The 23,961-nt window shown below is 43.6% G+C and overlaps 1 protein-coding gene across 2 annotated transcripts; it reads left to right on the top strand.

Annotated features, from left to right (window-relative positions):
- The first annotated feature begins 343 nt into the window (after nucleotides 1-343).
- Scn3b (sodium voltage-gated channel beta subunit 3) lies at nucleotides 344-23,483 on the top strand. Of its 2 annotated transcripts, none has more exons than XM_013067864.3 (7): nucleotides 344-1,012; nucleotides 1,132-1,208; nucleotides 6,177-6,340; nucleotides 8,605-8,830; nucleotides 13,287-13,425; nucleotides 18,609-18,688; nucleotides 19,061-23,483. In XM_013067864.3, the coding sequence occupies exons 2-6, from the start codon at nucleotides 1,157-1,159 to the stop codon at nucleotides 18,670-18,672; spliced, it is 645 nt and encodes a 214-aa protein (XP_012923318.1). In that variant the 5' UTR covers nucleotides 344-1,012; nucleotides 1,132-1,156; the 3' UTR covers nucleotides 18,673-18,688; nucleotides 19,061-23,483. The 2 variants fall into 2 exon arrangements, with proteins under 2 accessions (XP_012923318.1, XP_004870940.1); XM_004870883.3 differs by having other exon boundaries at nucleotides 352-741.
- The last annotated feature ends 478 nt before the right edge of the window (nucleotides 23,484-23,961 follow it).

The following is a 23,961-nucleotide window of genomic DNA, read 5'->3' as shown; positions in this document are numbered from 1 at the left end:
TATTAGAGGAGATGGGCTCGGGGGGGGGGGGGTAAGAAGCCAGGAGCCACATACAGGGCAGATGACATCACCGCCTGAAAGAGATCTGGCCCTCCCCTTCCCGGAGCTACAGGCCGGGACGTCTGTGCGGGGCAGGAGTGGGGTGGCCGCCTGCAGGGTGTAAATTGCAGGAAGGTGGTGCGCGGTGGCTCTAGAGAGGTTTAATGGGCGCGAGAGGGAGTCCGGGAGAGGAAGCCAGCGCGCCAAGAGCTTCCGCGGCGGGAGGTGTTTGCGCTGCGCCCGGCTCCGCCCCGCTCGGCGTCGCGCTCGACCCTGGGAGGGGCACGCCGGTTTGGGGGTGGGGAGTGCGCGCCCAAGGGGGAGGGTCCGTGGTAGCCGTGGGGCGGAGAGCCGCCTGCGCACACGGCCCGGGGGCCTGAGAGGGGCCGCAGATTCCTGGCGACCCAGGGACGGCGTCCCGCATGATCCACGGGCGAGTCCGGGGAAGGGGCACCCCCTCTCCACGCAACCTCCCCTCTGACATCGCCAGGCCAACGGGACTTAACATCTTCCCTCCTGGGGAGCCGAGGGCGGCGTGAGCCCGACCGACGTGCACCGGATTCTGTAGCCCTGACGGGCGGCCCGGGTGGCTTCTTGTGGCGGGACACGCCCAGCGGGAGAAGCCGGGCGGGGCGGAAGAAGCCCGTGCTCCCGATCTCGAGGATCCTAGTCGGAGAGTAGCTGTTCCTAGGGGAGGCAGAGGTGAATCAACATGGACCCCTTCGGCGGCGCAGCGTCTTAGCGCCAGCGTGTGACACCCGGCCTTGCAGAGCGTGTCGGGGCACCAGCTGGATTGTGAAGTTCCGGGGTGGGCGGGGAGGCTACTGTCCGTGGTGCTGAGCCGGATCCCAGCAGCGGGCTCCAGGGAGAGAGCGCGGAGCTGGGGATCAGCTCCCTCGAATTGGGGAGATCTGCGTGGTAGCTTAGAGCTGAGAGACCCGCCCGGCTGAGAGCGCGCGCAGAGCTTCCCCAGGCAAGGCGATTCGCCCTTCTTCCTGTCAGAAAGTCGCCCTTCGGGGCAGTTCGTCCCGAAGGGTTTCCTCGAAAGAATCTGAGGGCACAGTCCTTGACTGAGGGAATCTCTCTGTTTAGCCCCGGAAGCCACCTGCTGAGAAGGATGCCGGCCTTCAACAGTTTGTTTCCCCTCTCTCTCGTGCTCATCTACTGGGGTAAGTACCAGCACCCCGCTATGCGAGCCGGAGATGACAGTGATCATGCTAATAATAATAACACTCATTGATGTCGTTGGTTACAAAAAGGAGCTCTGGTTGCGTTCCTCCGTGCATGTCTGCCAGGCATGGATTCATATGGGCTCTCATGAGAGCTGGGATTTTGACATTGGAAAGGTGCCTCCCCATAGCCTTGGTGCTTTATTCTCCCGACCTTCTGGTGGTTTCCCTACCCCTCTTCGTATCCCGATCATTCTTATTTTCCTTTTGTCTCTTTGCTAAAAGGGAATGTAGTCACGTATCATATATATATGATATCTCTCTTGCAGTTGCATATCATTTTTCAGTGAGGAGTCAGTTCTCCTGGAAAGCTGACGGGGTCTTCAAATACATTATTTTCTTTATTAAAAAAGAAAACCCAAATCTGGCTGCATGAATTTTGAGTGTGAAAATACTTTGTTGATCCATCTTTTAATTTTAATAATGAGTGGAAAGAAAACAGGCTTTAGCTATTTGCTGCTGTGTGTTAAATAAATAGGCAACTGGGAAATGCATCTTTTTAAAATGGACACGTGGAGCCAAGGTATTTTGGAGTTTGGGAATGTGGGCTGTATGCCCTCAAAGGTGAGTAGACTGGTTTATCAGCAGTGAGAGGCCGAGACGATCTTCTCTCTCCAAAGAAGGGTCTCCTACATTTGCAACAGTAAGGCTAAGCAGAGCAGTGCCAGGGATGAGCTTGGAGTGGGACGCCTAAATGTATACCAAGGGAATTAAGAGTCTGAGAGATAATATCAGAATGTGTGTCAGTATGTGTCTGAGTGTGTGCACTAGCATATGTCTAAGCAGTTAGTATGGACATTTGAATGGATTGGTGAGAATGTTGGAGTGTGTGTGTGTGTGTGTGTGTGTGGTGCAGTTCTGGGCCTCTGTCCTGCTGTCTCTGACCAGATCGTCAGATCGAATATAGGTGCTCTTCAGCTGACGGATTGCTTTACAGAATCTTGGCTACCTTCCTTTAAAATCAATGAAAAAGATAATTGGATTGTGCTCACCTCCCTTAAGGAAAGTAGATATGTGGGATTCTGCTCCTGTGGTTGTCATGAAACTCAGTCTGCCTGTGCAGTGGCAGATATGCTGATGAGAACTGCCTCTTTGCCTTGGCCTCATTTTGGGAAGCTTCAGAGAAGAACTGTAGCTCCAGCATTATCTGGATGTTGTGTGTGATCAGAGGTAGAGCCAAGCTTCCTGTTGAACAAAATGCCTTCTGAGACAGGCTAAGAGGGATGAGGAGGGAGGGTAATGCTAGCCCCAAGGGCAGGCTCGCCGCCATACATCCCCAGTAGGGTACACCAGACTTGGAGATGATGCAGACTTAATAAGTTCCCAATGAGCTCACCTGCCTTGAAGATTAAAGCTGAGATTTTCTCCAGAGAAATACTAGGGTTGTGAAGCTTAGGGGAGGTTAGTCTGGCAGCATAAGAGAAGGTGTAAGTAAAGCTGAAGTAGAGGCTGTCTTCCCAAACTCTTAAGTCTTTAGGGTTCCTGCCTGAATTCCAGTGGGGAGTAGGGAGCACACTATTGTTCAAGAATTTTTTGAATGACATTTACAAGCCCTGGGTTGGAGTCTCAGCTCTGCCTCTATCTCACTATGAGACAGCCTCATAATATCTGGTTCCTTATATGTAGAGTTTGAAAGTTGGCACAGATATCTAACATCCTTTTCAGATTCACAACTGAATGATGGGCAATATTTACAGAATATTTCTGGAACTGGCAGAGTGCTCATTCCCACCCTGCCACCAAAAAGCTTTGACAAAACTGTGCACGTTACACCGTCCTTGCTTACCTGCACATTGGCTCGCCAAACTGAAAATCTTCAGAAGGGAAAGAGAAGAAGTTCAGGATGCCTGGTTGTTTTATGTAAGAGAAAAAGCCTCACTTACAAATGCAATTTTATTTGCATGTAATTCTAATATTAGAAAGAGCTTAGCTCAGACTTACACTCCCTTTTCGAGCTGATTTTTCACCCCTCTCAATAGGGAGGGAAAGAATCTTCCCCATTTACTTTCTGTATTTACTTTCCCCATTTACTTCCCTTATCTCCCTTATTAAAGCATATAATAATAATAATTTAAAAACCTGTGTTGGCCCGATGCTTCACAATTCACAAAGCAATTTTCAATCCGTTAGTTCTTTTGGCCCCCACATCAATCCTAGGGAGTAGTTGGGGGAAGGAATGTTATTTCTAGTTTAGAAATGAAAAAATGAGCTCAGAAAAGGGAAAGGACTTGGTGGAGAACTCGTGTCTTCTTGTTTCAGTCTTTTGATGCATCTTCTAGCACCTTTTATGGACATGTTCTGCCATGAGCAATTGCTGCCTTCCCATTTCCCTCCTAAGTTCCCTCTCCTCCCCACCCCACCATCCCCTTTCTTAGGGCCTCACCAATTCTTCAGCTCCTAGTGCCTTCTCTGCTTTTCCTCTCCAGGCCTATTCTACCACAGTCCCCTCATTAAGGACTTTTTCCTCTTCCCCAGTAGTACTTCCTGCATCTCATTCTGTCAAGGCCCTGCTAAGTAACTAGCTAATCTGTTAGAACAAGTCATTTCAGGATGTCAATATCTAAAAATAACTTCATTTATGACCCCCTTTTGGAAATACTTCTGTTCTAATTAAAACCTCTATAATATCAATGCAAAGGAAGCAGTTTAGAACAAGCTTAGGAGGGGCAATTTGATAATAGCAAAAGAAGAGAAAAATTTGGAGGTAGTAGAGGAATTGGTTCTTCTTAAACATAATTGTCATTAATGCATCATCTCCTTTTTTTATAAGTTTCCTCATTATTACTGTGGAAATTGAAGAGGAGTCTAAAGGTCAAATGATTTAGCCAACATTATTCTGGGAGTTTATCATTTATAGTCAGCATGTGGGTTGAGCTCCTGCCATATGTACAGTTCTTTCTTGGCTACACAGAGGACATCGTAGAATGGTATGCTGGAGACTTGGGGGTGGAGAAACAGACTTCGTCTCTTCATGGAAGCAACAAGAAGTCATATTGCAAAGGACAAGCAAGTGGGATGGCCATTTTGCAATGTTGTATGTACTATGCAAGACCTTGGGAGCAGAGTTCTCCTGCCTTGAAACTGGACTTTGGCTGGAAGAAAAGAAGTAGTGGGGCTTGTTCTATGATGATACGTTGGATTATTATTCATGAAAAGAGAAAGACTGTTCTACATTCACCATCCTGACTGCTTAGATTCCACCTTCCTTCCTTTAACTGTCATCCTGCAAATGATTCCCTTTCAAACCCTAGTAGCTCTACTATTACCTTCACTCAAGCAAAACCATCTCCCAGTCTGACCACTGTCCCAGTCCCTCCACCCCCTCAGTACTGGGGATTGAATCCAGGGCCTTGTGCTTGTTAGTCAAGTGCTTTACCACTGAGCTATGTCCCTGGGCCTTTTTAATTTTCCCAGTAATGGGAAATAAACCTTCTTTTTATGTTGTGTTAAACTTTTTTTCTTTTTGGTACTGGAGTTTGAACCCAAGGTATTCATGCTGAGGTATATCTCCAGCCCTTTTATTTATTACTTTTATTTTTTATTTTGAGACAGGGTCTCAATGAATCTCTAATTTGACCAGACTGGAACTTGCAATTCTTTTGCCTCAGCTTCCCAGAGTGCTGGAATTACAGGCATGTGCACCATGCCTGGATTCTCATAACTTTTGGAGTTGAGTACAATCAAATTTCTCTTTCACTTGCCAGGCTTCAAATATTTGAAGGCTGATTTCTGTGTCCACACTCAGTACTCCACAACCTTCCATCCATTCCTTACCACACTATCTGCAAGCCCCTTGCCATTGCCCATCTCTGGGTAGGCACTCACTGAACAACTTCCTTTTGTAAAGTGTGGCATCCCACTGATTCCAACAGTCCAGATTTGTTCTGAACACTTCAGAACTCCTCCTCTTTCCTTCTGTACACTGTACATCTGTTAATGCAGCCCACGTTTGCACTTATTTTGTTAGTAACTGTGTCCTAGTTTTGATTTATTCTGAATTTGCAATCTGATATATTTGCCTTCTTTAAGTAGACTTGGAGATTCTAGAAGGCAGGAAGTGTGAGTCCAAACCTCCATATCACAGGCAAGGTGTTCCACAGTCTGACCTCTCCAGATGTTTAAATTTGTCTCTCCTTACTCTGTATCAAGTCTTGCTTCATCATGAGGATCAGCTCACCATTTCCCTCACTGCTACCTCTACCAAGCATCAGAATCTCCCGTATTTCCATGAAACCCAGCTATGCCTATATTTCTCCATGGCTTCAGAGCACTGGGCACCTGAGGCTGTGAAGGACACACAGAGGCTGGCCTGGCATGGGTCCTGTCTGCCTTTCTTGGCTCATGTCTCAGCAGCATTCTATTCCTTTCTCCTAGGTCCAATCAGGAGTAACTAACCATGCCTCTTTGGGAACAGAGATATCACTAGTTTAGCACCCTCTGAGGTCTAGTTTAATCATAGTTAGATAAATGTCTACTGCTCGGTTATAAATGCCCCGGGGTCGTGGTTAGTGTTCTCTTCATTTTTGTGTCTCCAGTCTAGCATTGCACCTGGCATAGAGTGGATTTCAGTGAATGTGTGTTGAAAGATGATAGGTAGATGCATGCCTTGCCTCCCATCTAGACTAAGACTAGAAGAGTGGGACTCGAGTCTGTCTTGTGCTGCAACTGCACTGCTTCCAGGAGAAGGTTTCGGTCAGTGCTAGGTCATCCACATTTCCTCCATCTTGCTGTGTACCTGCTTTTAGCATGTACGCTTGGGAAACGTAGATGAGGGTGTCGACACATGGACATGTCTATTTCCAGGTTGTCTCACAGTTCTTCCTTCTCTGTTTTCTCTCCCTCCTTCCCTGTGGTTTGCCCCTATTCACACTGCCTGCTGTCCCTCCCCTGACCCTTATCCCTCTCCAGTCAGCGTCTGCTTCCCTGTGTGTGTGGAAGTGCCCTCGGAGACAGAGGCCGTCCAGGGCAACTCCATGAAGCTGCGCTGCATCTCCTGCATGAAGAGGGAGGAGGTGGAAGCCACCACTGTGGTGGAATGGTTCTACAGGCCCGAGGGCGGTAAAGACTTCCTTGTATGTCACACTACTGGATCTGGCCTTTCTTTAGCCTGTGCTGCTGAGTGTCTGGCTTCTGACAGTCTGGGGGATGATATCCTAGCACACAATGGCTCTTTCTCTTGCAGGCACTGACAGTTCCTTAGTAGATAACTAACAGCCCTAGTTTAGCCCAGCTTCTGTGCAGGGGAGGGTACATGGCCAGCTATAGGCAGCCCTGGTTACAAGTAGGGGAAGGAAGACAAAGAAGTGGCCATGGGGCCAGGGATTTAGCCCAGTGGTTCCACCACCTGCCTCACAAGCGCAAGGTCTCAAGTTTGATCCCTGGTACAAAAAAAAAAAAAAAAAGTGGCTGTGCATAGAGCCCACTGAGGACTAGGACTAGGCACCTGACTGGGTGTTTTGCATTCCTTTCGTCCTCCACACCATCCTATGAGATGGGTTAAATTAGTGGAGAAATTGAAATTACGTGAAGTGTCGTTATATGAAATAGCACAGGTTAGCTCTTTCAGCTCATAATCCCAGCAAAATAAGAATGACAGGGAGGAACCAGATTGATACTCAATTCACATATCCAGCACAGCCATGACTGTGGGTGAACTGTTTAGCTGGTTATATAATGGAGACTTGCTGTGCCCTGTCTCCCAAGTAGCCATGCCACCATCCTTCCTGCTAGGAATCCCCAGACCTTTCCAGGGTCTGGAAACTAGAGATTTGCTCCTGGTAGAGCAAGGAGACTCGGCACCTGGGCCATGGTCACTGTCGGTTCTGGTTGGTTTGTGCCAGTGCCAATGTTGTTATATATTTAGAAAACCACTTTGGAGATGACCATTATTGACACTGACTCTGGAGTCAGGCTGCCTGGGGTTGAGCCTTTGCTCCACTGTTGGGCTCTGTGTCCTTAAACATATTGTCCCACCTCTTGTGCTTCAATTTCCTCATCATAAAATGAGGGCATAAACTACAGGGTTGTAGGGTTGTTACCAGGACCCTGGGTTCTTATTTTTATTGCATTTAAAATAGTTCCTGGAATAAAATAAACACTGTGGTAAGTGTTTGCTAGAAGAGAGATAGAGACAGATAGATGGATGGATAGATAGATAGAACTGAGGTTCAAAGAGGTTAAGTTAGTAATAGCTTAGATTTGAGCTAGGTTGTCTGACAGCAGATCCAGGCCTCTTTTACAGCTCCACCTTGCCTCCCTTGGAGGATGTTTCTCCTCCACAAAGAGTTTTCATAGAGACAACAACAATTAAAATTGAATAGTGCTTCCTCTTCCTTTTAGATCCCTAAAGCTGAACTCATTTCTAACTCTAGGTTATATGTGGCATTTTAATTTAGGTTGGTTTCAATCAGATGCCAAGATGAGGACCAGCAGAGACTTCCCAGAGGCTGGCTGAGGCTTGATAGTGACACGTCAGTGAAGCTGAACTGAGGCTCCTGCCCAGCTTGCAGGAACCTGTATGTCTTAGTCAGATGTGCAGGGACCCATGGGCCTCAGACATGGTCATTCATGTACCAGCTGCCTGCACTCCTTCCAGGTCTGTCCAAACTGAAGAGAAGATGCAACTGAGGAACTGAAGTTTGCATTTAACTTCTAGGAATTTGAATTGGAATTGAAGTAGCCCCATGTGACTAGTAGACTGAACAGCACAGCTGTAGAGGGAAAACAAAGTGTGTCATGTCAGAGGGTAGAAGTGTCTGAGCAAAGAAATTTAAGAGACCAGGTTTCAGTTCTGATTCAACCCAGATCTAACGCCCTGCCATGTACCTCTCAGTTGGCAGCTTTCTGATCCAGCAACCTGGACTCCCTTCCCATGGCTCAGCACAGGCTGGCCCCTAGACCCTGATGGGCACCAGCTCAGAGAGTCAGGGTGTAAGGACACAGCTGTCAGGTGTCGTCATTGCTAAAGAAACTGCCTTTCCTGTTCTCTTCCCGGCAGCTTTCTTTCTCCCCTCTACTCCCCTGCTGTCTCCTTACCAGTCTTTCTTTCCCTCATTTTCCCCTCTTGGTCTGCTCTCCTTTGTTCCCACTCTTTCTACTCTTTGCACTCTTTCCTCCTCTCAAATTTCTTCCTGTCTGCCTCTTTCCTCCTCTTCTCTTTCTGTATCTCCATATCTTCATGCCTGTTGGCCTTTGTCCATTTTTCCATCTTGGCTGTCTTTCCTGACCTGTGCACCTCTTCCTCTCACTCTGCTATTCTGGGTCTTCTGGCTTCCTTGTCCATCTCCTCCTTTCTGTCCTCTCCTGGTTCTACCTGCTTCTGCTCTTCTACCTGCAGATCTTCGAGTATCGCAATGGCCACCAGGAGGTAGAGAGCCCCTTCCAGGGACGCCTGCAGTGGAATGGGAGCAAGGACCTGCAAGATGTGTCCATCACTGTGCTCAATGTCACTCTGAATGACTCTGGCCTCTACACCTGCAACGTGTCCCGGGAGTTTGAGTTTGAGGCGCATCGACCCTTTGTGAAGACCACACGGCTGATCCCTCTCCGAGTCACTGAAGAGGGTGAGGCCTAGGCACAGGATCTCTCGGGTATTCTGCTTTTTAGGGGTGTGGGGTGGAGGATATGTGGGACACTTGGAAGATGCAAAACCCATGTATTTGGACCCACCTTTTTCCAGCAGCCAGTTTCCTGCAAACTGCTTGACCACCTTGCCTTTTGGGGCCTTTACTTAAAGCAGAAAAGCTTAGCAATGACAGCAGAATGACCTATTCCTGGTCTCACAAAGCCGACACCTACTGATTCACTGAAACTTTTTCCTCTGGCCTGTATTGAATCCCTCACTCAGTTCAGAGAAGTCTTCTGTTATTATTTAGAAGTCATCTCTCCTGTCTGTAACCAATACATATCGCAAATACATATCCTGTGGGGCTTTCTGGAACACAAGATTTTCTGATACCATAGAATTTGCATTGTCTAGTAAATCACCAGGGGATGCTGATACGGTTGGGACCCCACTTTGGGAACTCTGAACCAACATTTGATAAGCTTTTTGTCTTTGTCTTTCTTCACAATAATCATACATGCAACCCCTTCCCCATCTGTGGCATCTCTACATAAATCCATTCTCAGCTGGGAGAAGGGGACAGACTTTTAGCCTCGTTGTCTTTAAAGTCTTCAGACTCCTTCAGCTGGTTCTTTGTTAATGCATGGACATTCTCTCAGCAACTTAACTCAATGTTTCTCTTGCAATCTGAGTCCCAAGTCTTGAAGGGAGACTTGGAAGGCACTGGTACTCGCACATTGCTTTTATGTTGCTGCCAGTGGTCTCAGAGACCTGCTGCTCCTAGCCCCATATTAATGATGCTTCATGTGTGTAACATGTGCATCTCCCTTTATGTGTTCTCACCCAGGCTGAACAATGATGCCATTTGGCTTAGCCTTTCTTATACGGTCTGTTTCCAGCATAGTCTTAACATTTTCATTGCGCTGAGATGCAGGATGGTGAGCAGCCCAGTGGTGCGGGCCATGAAAGAAGAGGTCAAGGTAAAGATAGGGCTTTTCCTAGAATAAAGATCTAGGAATTTTAACCTCTAGACTACATGGTGAGTTTGTGTCATGTCACTATGATAAAACAATGAAGTATAGATTGCTAGGTATTGAGACTGAGTGACAGAGAAAGAGACATATAACTAAAGCAGAGAGTAGGTCCATCATGAAGGTGCAGAACACTTGGGCCATCTGAATCAAGACCTGATGAATTACTTCCCCTCTCTGACCCTGTTTCCTCTTGTGTGAAAAGCAGGAGTTGAATGGGTAGCTCTCTAAGGGATGCATCTACTCAAAAGTTCCATTCTCTTCTGTTTACACCTTTTCCTCCCCAGGGAGGGGAGCTTGGCGCCCCCTCCTGTTCACCACCAGGAACTGTTGGCTAGTGCTTACCAGATCCTAGGAAGGTGCTTGTCTCCACTTCCTGCTCTCTCAGGCTTTGGCCTCCAGAGACACCTCAGGGGGAGGGGGCACAGCTGGTGGAAAAGTGTGACAAAGCTGAGCTAGTCCGCCCACTGGGCACCAGAGCAGGCCTTAGGTATGAGTTAGTACGTCTGGGGTCAGTCCTGGTATGTGTCAGTGGAAATGAACCCCTCGGGTACTTAGAAGGTGCAGTTCTTGTGCCCTTGTTTTGTGGCTAAGAAATCTGAGCTCTGCAGCAGTGAGGTGTTTGCTTAGGGACATGAAGCAGGACCAGTTTGCTTATTAGGTGAACCCTATTCTCTGCACATCTCTCCTTCTACCTCCATCCCCACCCCCTGCCACTTTTTCTCTTCCTTTTTCCTTTTGCCTCTGTGCCAGCCTCACCAGCTACTGCCCTCATGTTAGTTGGAGCTGTACATAACTTCACCATGACATGTCCCACCCATTCCTGTGGCCCTGGTTCTCTTTGTTCCAGGTGGAGTTTTCTTGGCTTAGGTTCTCACCTCCTCTCTCTAAGGAACCTGGGGCCTCTTCGCCAGAGGTGACTATGAATACTGAGGGTAGCTTTCTTTGTTATTACTTCTGGGCTACTGCAGCTAAGTGAAGATAGAATGCTGTAAGCCAAACATATAAATAATGTATTGGGCAGTACAAGCCCATGGCAAGATATATGAGGGCTGTGGCACTGTTATATACCTCATATTACGTCTATGACTTCCACCTCCATTTAGGAAGCTTGGGTGATCCTGGAGGCCTTGAACTGCTTCTCTGAACTGAAAGTCATGGCCAAAGGTCATTGCTGTACTTTCAACAAACAAGGCCTTGGGGATGACTCGGGCCCTGTAGGTAACTGCAGACCATGAATCTGATTTGCTGGGAGCTGGCAAGGGGAGAGGGTGCCACAACTTTCCTCCCTCTAGGAAGAATTATATATAATATCAGGATATTTGCCATGCATTATGTTTTATTAATTGTCATTTTTCTTCCTCACGAAACAGAGAAGATCAATATTTATTTATATTCACTCATTCAACAAATACTGAATAATTCAAATATTCCAAGATGAGACAGTAGGTTGATAATTGAAAAATAAGTATGAGCTTAATAAGCACACAGTTGGTAGAAAAAAGAAATATGCCACAATTTAACCTGAGCTTTCTTACAGTGGGCAGAGGAAAACAGGCATGGGTAAGGATATAATAACTGCCTGAGACTCTGAGCAAGGTTTCACAATGAAAGGGACCTCAGTAGAGTTTAGGAAAGCCCTTGGGAGGCTGAAAAGCAGAAGTTTCCGGGACAGAGGTAGCAGCAGGTAGGAGATACAATGTAGGAAGAGGGAAGGGGAGGAAGAAACTTCCACAGATTCTGATATATTGCAGTATATATGGGTTCTGGCCAACCAAATGAGGTGGAAGTGAGAGTCCTTGCAGGCCATGGCAGTGGAGTTTGGGCTTTTTCATGGAGCAGCATGGAACACTGATGGATTTTCAGAAGGAGCAGAATCCTATCTGTGTTTCAGAAGTAGAATTCTGAGGATAGTCTGGTTAATATGAGGTGTGATTGAAAAATACGGTGAATGCTTTTTAAAAATCTACTACTATGAAAGACACATTGCCATTAATCTCCCTCAAAATACTCTCCCTTGCTTCAAGCACACTTGTCCTATCATTCTTGCTACTTTCTGAAGCATTTTGGAAGTCTTTTTTGATGAGTGTCTTTAGTGGAGTTGTCATGGCTACATTGATGTCCTGAATTGATTCAAACTGTGTGCCTTTCCTGGCTTTTGGGGAAAAACTAGAAGTTGCACATTGCCAGATCTGGTGAATAAGGTAGATAAGGACATATTGTAATGTTTTTGTAAGCCTGCCTTGGCGTGGGATGTCACTCAGAAGTAGCAATGACTGTATTTTTTATCATTCCTCGTAAGACACTCACAAAAGAGGACTTCCAGAACTGCTTCAGAAAGTGGTCAGAACAATGGGATATGTGTGTTCCAAGTGGCAACTGGGGCGGTGGTGGTGGTGGTTTTGAGGAGCATTAATGGCAATATGTCTTCTACTGTAATTTTTAAAATTTAAACATACTGTGTTTTTCAATCACCCCTTGCACACTGAATCCCAGTACTCATTCCTGCTTGGGTTTGTGATGACCTGGAAGGCCTCATTTCTTCTTTTTTTAAAAAAATTAATTTAAGGCCTCATTTCTTATCCAGACTTGTAGAGAACATGCTCCTATCATTAGGTGGGTTGACTGGGTGTCCATGCATGCAATTTCCAATGTTCTCTCCCTGGGAACACCACCTCTATCTCAGAGGTCATAGAGGGTTAGAAGGTGTGTTCCTTACCTCTCTGTAGACTTTTACATCTCATAAGATAATAATATAATTATATATAATGTAATTAATTATTATGCTATATATTATTATTTTATGATTGATATTTTATTATTATTATTATTTGCTGATGCTGGGGATTGAACTCAGAGCCTTATACATGCCAGGATAGTGCTCTATCACTGAGCTTTACCACCATCCGGTACAAGATATTCTTTTTATTTTTTGGTACCGGGGTTCAAACTCAGGACCTTGTGCTTGTGAGGCAGGTGCCGGAACCACTGAGCTAAATCCCTGGCCACCGTACAAGATATTCTTAAATGCACTATCTAATGTGACATTCACAACAACCCTGCCTGGTATGAATTACAGTGAATGCTGAGACTCAAATAAGAACAGTGACTGTTTATATACCAGTAAATAGCACAATTGGGATCTATCTGTCTCTGTCACTCTGAGTCCAGGATTCTACTATTTCTTCTTCTACCTATCATTTTCCTTTATCCTGTCTCTAACAGCCAATGAAAGTCTGAGAAAGCTGATAGTCAGGAGAGATAGAGGATACAGCACATAGTTTCTTTGACATCTTCTTGAGTTCCTTTAGTCTCAGTGTTTGTTTAAGCTATACTTAAAAAGGGCTTCATATATATCTATGGCCCCAATAACAGCTTTGGCTTGTGGGAAGTACATTCTGAACCTCATTCTCCTCCTTGCAGCTGGAGAAGACTTCACCTCTGTGGTCTCAGAAATCATGATGTACATCCTCCTAGTCTTCCTCACTTTGTGGCTGCTCATTGAGATGATATATTGCTACAGAAAGGTCTCAAAGGCTGAAGAGGCAGCCCAAGAAAATGCGTAAGTCCAAAGATAATAATTACAGCTACCATCTTCTGAATGCTTGCTCTCACAGGTGAGGTGTTAAGAAATCTATATATATCCTCCACCTTCCTCCTTTTAACAACTAATGAGGTAAACACTATTATTATACCCATTTTATGGATAAAATACTAAGTCTGGAAGAGTTTGCCACTGTAGGAGGCCACTGTAGGAGGCAAACTGAGGTTTGAATTCAGGTCTGCTAACTCATGGCCTACATACTTAATCACTAAGGCAAAGACCATCAGCTGCCAGCACCACACCATAAAGTTAGCATTATTGTAAACATTTTATCAATGTTAAAGTAGGCTCATAGAAGTTTTGTAGTTTGCTGAGGCCAGATACATAGTGAGTGGAGAAACTAGGATTTAAACCAAGGCCTCCCTATTCCAAATGCCCCTGTTCTTTCTGTCACAGGCAGCTGTTTGCTCTACACCATGGAGTTTATGAGTTGATCTGGGCACTGCCCTTTATTAGCTAAAGGACGCTAAGAAATATGTTCCTTCCCCTAGAACAAGGTAGCAATTGAATACTCAAAATAGGGATTCTAATCTAATGTCTAGCTGTACCTTCACCACTTTCACCAAGACCCTAGATACTCAAGAGTGAGTACATGTGAGAAGTGATGGGGTCTATATAAGAGCAGGGGGCCTGAGAGACCAGCCTGTTGTTTGAGAAGAAGAAGAAAGAGAAAGAAAAAGAAAATGAAGAAAAGGACCCAGCACATTTCTAGCAACATTGCTGAGGCACTAACCTAAAAAGGCTGTGCTCCTGCTACCTGGAAAAGTTTGATAAAATAAAGAAAACTTCATTTTGTATGATGTCTGTGCTCTCAGGGAATTAAAAATTATAATTAACCATGTATAAGGATAGATAGAACTGTCATGCTGAGGAAAGTTGTAATTGCTGGTGACTTGGTTGTATTTTAGTTCTTCAACCAGAAATGCTCATGCTTGGACAGGAAGTACCAAGGCTTGCACAGGAAGTACCTATGATTGGGCCCCTACAAGAAAGAGAGTTCAAACAAAGGCCCTCAGCAGAGCCAGTCTCCAGAGAGCTACCACTCACACAAAGGGTAGACCAGAATCAACCAGCCCGCCAGCACAAGGAAATTTATTCATGCTGGCCTGACTTCAAGTAGGAGAAGAAAAGATTCTTGAGACTCACTAACCTCAAGCCTGCTCTCACAGCGTTTGAGATTTAAATTGATACTACTCACATAATCAAGGAAACTCTCAGCTAAGACATTCAATTAATAATTAGGCCCCAGATGTGATAACCAGAGTGTCTTACAAAAACAAATGAAAAACCATTCTGAAGGCACATGCTTTCAGCCAAAGCCTGACAGTACTCCCCAGATTAATTACTGCTGGATCTAATTGCACAATTCAGTCTAAAACTAAAAGTCACTGTAGGAAACAACCCAGCATAAGCAAGAAAAGTAACAAATGCAGGAGTAAGTGCCAGGGGTTTCAGACACAAGGAGGACCTAATAAAGTCTAGAAAATACATTTGTTTAAAAATAATTAAAGCAATAAAAAATCCAAAGCATAAGAATAGAGTAAGTGCTAAGAACAAAGAACAGGCAAATTTGAATAGAAACAAAAAATTTGGTAAATAAAAAATATATCCAATAAAATAGCTTAATGAATTGGTTTAACAAAAGATTAGATACTGGTAACCAGAATGTAAATGTGAGGAAATTATACAAAATGAAGCACAGAGATATAAAAGATGAAGTACAACCAAGAAACATGAAGGGAAAAAATGATGCGGCCCATTTGAACAGAGTAACAATACTTGTGTTCACAGAGTGACTGGGAAATTCAAGAAGCACATGCATATGTTCCCCTGTTTATGATGACTTGCCTCATTTGTTTTTAACTTACTGGGCCAGGGATTTAGCTCAGTGGTTTCGCTGCCTGCTGTGCAAGCGCAAGGACCCGAGTTCGATCCCTGGTACCAAAAAAAAAAAAAAAAAACTTACTGAGGGTATGAAACCAATACAGTAAGTCCCTGACTTACAAATGAGTTCCTTTCGAGGAGATCGTTCATAAGTCCAATAGTCTTATACACTTTTGACACAAATATACAATGCAAAGCTTTAAAAAACCACACAAAAATACTATAAATGAACTATTTTCACTATTACAGTTACCTTACCTTAAAAACTAGTACAGTACAGCACAGCAATGGCATCCAGGGGACTGCATGGAGTGAACTGATAAGAAAAGAGTTACTAACTGGAGGAGGGAGTGGAGGTGGAAGATGGTGGAGTGACATCTACCATCTTTTCACCTTGGTCCAGTCTCTCCACTATTTTTACTTTTGTTTCCATGGTTACTGCTTTGCACTCCCTAGCAGTCCCCTCCACATCACCACTGCTTTTCCGCTTGCTTCCCGACATCCTGGGCTCTGATTGAGCACTGTACTACTGTACGCTACACATTGTGCAGTAAGCACACAGCAGCACGGCTGTAACAGTGTCCAGCAGATACATGAGCTACTTCCACGATTTGTTCACAGCTATGAATGTTCATAATGCAAGGTCCATTCATATCTGTGAAAGTTTGTAACTCGAATGTTCATAAGTCAGGGGCTTACTGTATAAATTCAGTAAAAACTATTTCAGATTTTGAACTTCGATGTTTTTTCTCCAAATTAGCAATATGCAGCATTCTCTCTCCCAACGCTGGTCAGCCACATGAGCCTCGGTGTCCAGTCAGGCCTGAGATCTAGGCACAGTATGCTATGTTGCTAAGCGATGGTGTTTGGTAGGTGAGGCATATTAAATGTGTTCTCCACTTACGACATTTTCAATGAAGGTGTAAACCCATCATAAGTCAGGGAGCACTATATGTCCTGAGTACGATAAGTAAATCTAAACACCAACTACTGTGCTCACTTCGGCAGCACATATGCTCAACACTAACTACCTTCAAACCTATAAATGACAGGTACTGAGATAGCATACAGCAAATACGATCTTTGGAAAAAAGGCCTGTAATATTAGAAACATATCAAGGATACCATCTCTCCCTGCTTCAATTCAGTATTGTATTGGAGATCCTAGATAGTATGCCAAATAAGTACAAAGAAGAAAAAGGATATTATTTGAAAAGGAAGAAATTATCATTAGTTACTCTTATAATTGTCCATACAGAATAACCAGGACTATCTGTAAGTAAACTATTAGAACTAGTAAGAATATCCCGTAAATTGCTGATACAAATCAAAATTCAGTCACATGCCACATACATGTATTTTGGTCAATAACATACCACATATACCATGGAGGTCCCATAAAATTATTACATTGAGTAATTTCATAGCCATTGCCATCTTTTAATTTGCATAATTACATTCTATGGTGATCACAGAGACAAAATCAGCTAATGATACATTTCTCAGAACATGTCCTTGTTATAGAGCAACATATGACTGTATAGAAATCACATAGTTCAACAACATTATTTAGAAACATTTAAATAATTTAAAATATTAATACAACAGCAATAAATATTTTCTAGTACCTTAAAACAAATCTGACAAAAATGTATAGCACCTTTCAAGGAGAAAATTATAAAACTTTATAGAAGACATAAGAAAAAGCAAATAAATGAAGAAAAATATCTCACTATTCTAAATAATTCTCTCTCAAGTTCATCTTCAAATTCAATGAAATTTCAATCAAAATCCCCATTACATTTTTTTAGATATTTGATAAACTGCTTACTTTTTTCTTTTTGGAGTACTAGGGATTAAACCCAGGGCCTTCACAGTAAGCTACATCCCTAGCCCTGTTTTGTACTTTCTTGTTTGTTTGTTTTAATTTTTAGACAGGGTCTCACTATGTTGTCCAAGGCTGTACTTGAATTTCCAGTCTTCCTGCCTCAGCCTCCCAGAGTGCTGGAATTACAGGGATGAGTCATCATGGATCATCATGCCCAGTCTGATAAACTGATCTTAAAGATCACATAGAAGGCCCAAGGACCAAAAATAGTTTCTAAACCAAAGGACAACTAGCTAGTAAATATTTTAGGCTTTGCAAAGCGTCCTGTAGTCTCTGCCCACATTGTTCTTTTGTTTTGCATGTTTGCAACACTTTAAACACATAACAGTTATTCTTAGCATATGGCCCATCCTTTGCCAGTCCTTCACCTGCACTATCTCAAAGAAATAACAGTAAGTGAGAAGGTGGCTAGTAGGGTTCATGTTATCAGAGATGAAGCTCTCTCATAGAGCTCTCAGCGTTAAGAGTTTGTGATACTGATGTAAGGGTACAAAATGGACAAACAGAACAAAACAGAGGGCCCCCGACACGTTAATGTGTGAAAGAAAACCTAATGTGGGAAAGTGGGTGCATTACCATCATTAGAGAAAGAATTAACTGTCCAGTAAGTGCTGGATGGAAAATTCCTTATCCATATAGAAAAACAAAATGAGATTCTTCATCACTCACACTAAACAAAAATAAATTGTGAGTAAATTTAAAGACAAAGAAAAAGTAAAACTTAAAAATTCTATTAAAGGAAGATGAGTATGTTATTATTTGGGACTAGAGAGAATTTCTTAAAATATAAAAGGTACAATTCAAAGAGAAAAAGACAATCATTTTCATTACATTAAATGCAAAAATCAATTGTTCATTATAAGACAGCATACAAAAATTTATAAACAACAGGCTGGAAGAAATTTTCAAGATGTGAAACTATCGAAAAATCAATGACACAATGACAAATATTGAAGAATAAAAACTGGAACAGCACATAGGCAAATTACAGAGAGAAACTCAAGTAGCCTATTAACATATGAAAAGTTTTCACTTTTCAGAAAGTGAAAATTAAAGCAACTATAAAATATAATTTCGATATTTGGCTTGTATTTTAATCTGACGATAGTTAGTACTCCTGAAAATGATGTAAGTAAATGACACACCTCATGAGCTGGGGTGGGGGTGTTCATATACAGGTATGGGAGAGGCATGTTATTTTAGCCCTCTGAAAGGGCTGTCCTACTTTTGTCTTGGGACCTACAACCAGAAGGAAACACAGAGCTCTTCTGTTGTCAGCCTGTCCCTGTGCCCTGCTCCTGCCTTTCCTTGTGTTCCTTCTGCTGGGTGATGAAGCACTGGGTCTGTTCCTCTCCCACATCGTGTCTAGGTCTGACTACCTTGCCATCCCATCCGAGAACAAGGAGAACTCTGCAGTACCTGTGGAGGAATGAAGCAGTGTGACTTGAGGTGATGTATATGGACTTGGGAGGGGAAGAGGGATGTGGATGGCAGGTTGCAAGAATGACTTTGTCATCTACAACTGAAGGGACTTTAAATTTGGTCCCTTAGATCAGTTTCTCCTCTGCCCGGTGTGCCCACCCTCAGAGTGAGTACTTTAAGTTGATGCCCAAGTCACAAAGCTCTGTATGTTGCCAGGCTCTTCAAAAAGTGAATGGCTTTGGCTTGAGTGCAGTAGCAACCTAAACTTCTTGCCCGTGGTAACAAGGGCATAGTAATGCTCTCTCGTGCCCTCTTCTGATAAAAGTGTTTCTGGACTGGGGTGGGCTGGGCTGGGCTGGGCTGGGCTGAATTTCTCAGTGACTGTTTTATCATTGGTAGGTGGCCTGAACACTGAGAGACTGGCTATCTCAGGTTCAGTGATGCCGGCAGCATCAGGAGGGTGCCCCAGCGGCCCCATCACTTCCTTCCTGCATCCATCTTTCTACTCATTCATCATTCATCCACCCACCTCTGAGCTTTCCCTGCTGACTTCCTAACTCTGTCAGAACTCTACACACTATCTTTGCCAGAACAAAGGAGCCAGCATTTCTATACAGATTCAACCTCACCCTGGCCTGGCTTTCCGGCAAGCAGCTCCCACTCCTACTGGATTTCTCCCCTGTGCTCCAAATAACTTTGTACAAGTGCTGGAAGTAGCACCTCCCTCTGCCCCTAGCTGGCTGGAACTGGCTCATTCTCCATTGCTGCAAGAGACTGTCTTACTGGTAGGAACAAGCAATTAGTTGGGTCAAAGCAAAAGCATGTCATGTATTTACTCTTTGAAGTCAGTTTTTTCAAGTTCCTGGCCCACTTGGGTAGAACACCAGAGAGAAGCATGCCTCTCTAGATTTCTCCAGTAACAAAGATCCTTAAGCATGGACTAAAATACTCTCTGGAGCTTAGTACTCAGAGCTAGATTCCCGTAGGTCTCTGAGGCCTGTACTAAACACAGTACTAAGAATCCAAGTGCAAGAAACTTGGGAAGGACCAAGGGCAATTTAAATGGCTCAAAAAAAGCCATACAACATATTACTGATCTTATTGGGATGATGGATGTGTGCCCTTCCTAGAGAGTATATCGCCTGTGGATTGGGACTGGAATTCCTAAATTCTTCCTCTCAAAACATCTGTGGATCAGTATTATTCCTCATTTTACAGGAGGCAACTGAGATTCACTTGGAGCTCAACCGGATAAGAAACTTAAGAGACAAAAGGGAGCAGTGATAAGCTTTGGGTGCTGCCCAGTTTACTCCCTGGGATAGACAGTTTTGCATCTGAAAAGACTCTGACATTGAGCTTGGCTGTAGCCACGCCTCTTGTAGTAGCACAAACTTGGGGTGGATGATCTACCTGGGGTTAGCTATGATAGATCGCAGAAACTAGAAACCGGCCAAAAAAGCAGAGATGAGGACATGAGATAGACTCGAAGAATTTCCTACAAAAATGTGTGAACCTGGGCTGGGTGATTTAGCTCAGTGGCACCGTGCCTGCCTTGCAAGCGCAAGGTCCTGAGTTGGATCCCCGATAACAAACAAACAAACAAACAAACAAACAAACAAAAAACCCGCAAAAATATGTGAACCTGAAATATCTTTCAGAATGAGATCACATCTGAGAAGGATATTCAAATTAAGAGAAATGCCTTTTAAAATGGGCATGTTGGCACATGCTTACAATCTGAGAGGCTGAAGCAGGAGGATCATGAGTTTGAGCCCAGCCTCGGCAATTTAGCAACACAAAGAGACCCTTTATGAAAATTTAAAAAAAAAAAATGGCTAGAGATGTAGCTCAGTGTGAAGGACTCAGGTTCAATCCCCAGTGGAAGAGACAAAGAAAAGGAAAGTAAGGTTTTTTAGTCTGAAATAGGTGGTGAGCAGAGTGTTAGGGGAAAGATAGTGGCTCCAAATACCTCACCTATGAATCTGTAATGTTCAGAGTGGTTTGTTTTATTCCCCAAGTTTAAAGTGCGCAGAGAAACAATGAAAAAATCTTGGTCAACATTTTATTTTCATTTTAATTTGGTGACTGGCCCAGGTACAATATCCTTTAGCACCTAGTGATATGTGAAAGTAGTTAGGAAGATAAAAAGTGACTAGGATTCAATAAAAGGAATCCTCCTCAGATCTGGGGAAATGTATAGGGAAGACCTCTGTTGGCTTTGGACTTCACCTGACAGGTTCATTTTTCCTTGTCTCTTCCATCTCTTGGGACATATTTAAAACAAGACCCTTAACACATTTTAAAGAATCCCATTTTCTTGAAAATATTTGCAATAAATTCAAGGCTCTTATTGGTAATTTTCTGCACTGTCCTTTTGAAATAGGGGAGATGTGGGACATTTTTCTGAGTTTAATGAAAATAGGCCTGAGTTAGTAGGAGGCTTACTCAGCCACAGGCATGGCTGCCTTTTGCTCTTTTCTTTTTAAATAACCTAACTCAGATGTTTTCTGAGTTATTTTTAATGAAGTTGAATGATATTGGTCATTTATCCTTTATGAGTGTCTTCTCTGTTTTTCCTTTTTCTAACTTTTCATCTCTTCTCGTCTTTAATGTTTTCATTATAGCTATGTGGCTTGCAAAGGATTTTCATTTCAATTATTTGATTTCATCTCAACTGCTCCAGTGAAGTGTTATTAACACTCAATGAAGAAACTTTTAAAGCTTTTATCAAATTACCAGGTCACTTACCTGATCACTGGAGACGTGGAATCTGGGTCTTCTGACTCCTATTCCAGTTATCTTCCCACATAGACCATATCTGCTTCCTTTCTTGACTTCCATCCAACTCTTTGCTTATTTTGATGTCCTGATTTCACCATCCTCTTTCAGCCGTGATCCCACTCTCTTCCTTCTCTACCCTTTTGCTTCTTGGTGGATGCTAGAAATGTGTGTTGACTGCATCCCATTCTGGTTCTCTTTCTAGTCGGTTTGTCATTATTTCTCTGGAAATGCAATTAAACTCCTTGCTGGGAGGCTTGATCATGACTATAAATGTACAAGGTACTGTGATCACCAGCTTACTTAAAATCCCCACCCACCTTGTTTCTCCCCATATTCCTGTATAAGACCCGGGCTAAATATGTGTAGCATTGGAAGCTTTATCTGGTGTGCTGTTGCTTATTAAAGGGCTTAGAAGAGTTCTCAAGGGCTATAATCACTTTAGAAACCCCATCTGTTATCTTGGTGCTGCATATTTCCCATGACTGATCCGATCCTCAGTAATACAATTTACTATAGGCCAAGCTATGCTGAGTCTGATTTTCCCTATCTTACTGCTTAACAGCCATGAACTTGATCACTCAACTCAATTGGTCCTGAAAGCACCGTGCCCTTTTGACCTTTACTGTCAACTCAGTCTTGCAGCAAAACCCACACCTGTGTGGAAATACTTGGAAAACCAGTGCCTGTTCTTATCCAGCCTTCATTTTCCATGGTCTGTTGAACAGCATTATCCTTTGGTTTTTCCATCCTCAAACATCTGCACATCCAGACCTTCTTCTGAGTCTCTGTTTGCTCCTTAGATGTCAAACCAGAAATATTAGCAGGAAAGGAATTTTCCAAAGCAGGAATATGCTGGGAAACGTGTAGTGAATGGTTTTAAAGGAGACTGTAATGCCCTCTTCTCCCTCCAAAACTACTACATCAAAAATCAAAATACGAACTGGTCATGATGGCATGTGCCTGTAGTCCCAGCTACTGAAACAGGTGGACCTCTTGAGCCCATGAGTATGAGACCAACCTGGATAGTGAGGCTCCATCACACACACACTAGACTTTTCTTAGAATCTGTGGATTCACTTAACATAAACCAGAGGGGAAAGGCTGTGTGATTGCATCTTTGCAGGAAGAAAGAGAGATAAGAGGTGTGCTGGGCATGGTGGCGCATACCTGTAATCCCAGTACTCAGGAGGCTGAGGCAGAAGATCTGCCATGAGTTCAAGGCCAGCCTCAGCTACATAGTGACTTCAAGGCCAGACTAAACTACATAGTGAGACCCTGTCTCAAAAAGAAGACCAAAAAAACCCAAAACAAAAACAAAACTGATAACACTTCAAATATATCTTCTTTCCCTTTTCTCAATTTCACATGAAAATGGAAAAACAGATAATGGGAGGAGGGGGGGAAGCCTTCCCCTCACCTTTTTGTAAATGAGAAAGCCCTAACTCAGTGAATTTACCCAGTCACAGCAAATGTGTCTATCTGAATAGTACTTGATGTGCTTGCTCATCAATCTGATCATTCACCCTGCAAACATTTTTCAACACCCACCAGGTCAACCACTCACCGGGCCCCATGGTCTTAAGTCTGAAAAACAGCTTCATTCAAGCCTGAACTTCTAAAAGCTAATGTGGTAGACACCTATTGTTTAGATCAGCCCACTTCCTCCTATTTGAGTTTACTATAGTTCAGAGTCCACCTCTTCGTAGGCCAGCTACACCTCAGCACCAGTACCGCTCTGTCCTTTCTCCCTGACACCATGGGGCTGGAGCTGCAACACTTGGGCAGTATGTATAAAGGGAGGGAAAACTCTGAGAACTTGTGCTTATAAGTTTGTGGAATGAAATTCCACCAAACTCAATTAGCAAATGCTTAGACTTGTGACAGATGGAACACTGTCACCGTCACATTGCATTTTCTTGATTTTCCACAGTAATAATGTTGTTCCTGATCATCCAACACCTCACCACATCAGCCTAATGCCTGTATGTAATGTTTTTCAGTAAATTCCCAGTTCATGTCAATAAAGTATCTCTAAAAACCACTGGCTCATTTTGCTCTACTGAGTGTATCAGCTACATAGACTATGGCTTCCACCTAGCACCCCAAACTGCATCACTCCCTATACCCAATCAGTGGATGTACCCAGAGAATGGAAAACATGCTTTATAGTCTAGAATGAAATGTACACTAAATGTGTGGTCTACCTTTTCCTTTCTCCTTTGCTCTCCTACTCAAATACAAAAGGATACAAGAGAAACTTGTGTTCTTGCCTGATGTTGAGCAAGTTTCCTAGCCAGGTGGTGAGTAGTTAACTGCAAGGAAGATCTAATAAGGAGGGAACACACACTGGCCCTCACCTCTACCACTTTAGTCAACATGAGGCCATGTCTCCCATGTCCATTGTCCTGGAAATGCCAGATCATGAAAGGGAAAAGTACAAGAAACTCAGGATTCAGTGTACCACAACTCCTGTTGTGATAGGGAAATTTAAAGTTGTCTCCGTGAAGGACCTGCCACCA

The sequence above is a fragment of the Heterocephalus glaber genome, unplaced genomic scaffold (assembly GCF_053883595.1).
Source record: "Heterocephalus glaber isolate CG9 unplaced genomic scaffold, H.glaber_assembly_v1.0 deba00001431, whole genome shotgun sequence".
NCBI classification, from domain to species: Eukaryota; Metazoa; Chordata; class Mammalia; order Rodentia; family Bathyergidae; genus Heterocephalus; species Heterocephalus glaber.
Note: the sequence above shows the minus strand (reverse complement) of the source record. Positions and strands in the feature narration are given on the sequence as shown.

Bases quoted from the DNA above. Each gene is read 5' to 3' on its own strand.
- Scn3b (XM_013067864.3), top strand. From the start codon at position 1,157: ATGCCGGCCTTCAACAGTTTGTTTCCCCTCTCTCTCGTGCTCATCTAC. The intron at 6,341-8,604 runs GTATGTCACACT...TTCTACCTGCAG, and splicing joins AGGGCGGTAAAGACTTCCTT to ATCTTCGAGTATCGCAATGG. The intron at 8,831-13,286 runs GTGAGGCCTAGG...TCCTCCTTGCAG, and splicing joins TCTCCGAGTCACTGAAGAGG to CTGGAGAAGACTTCACCTCT.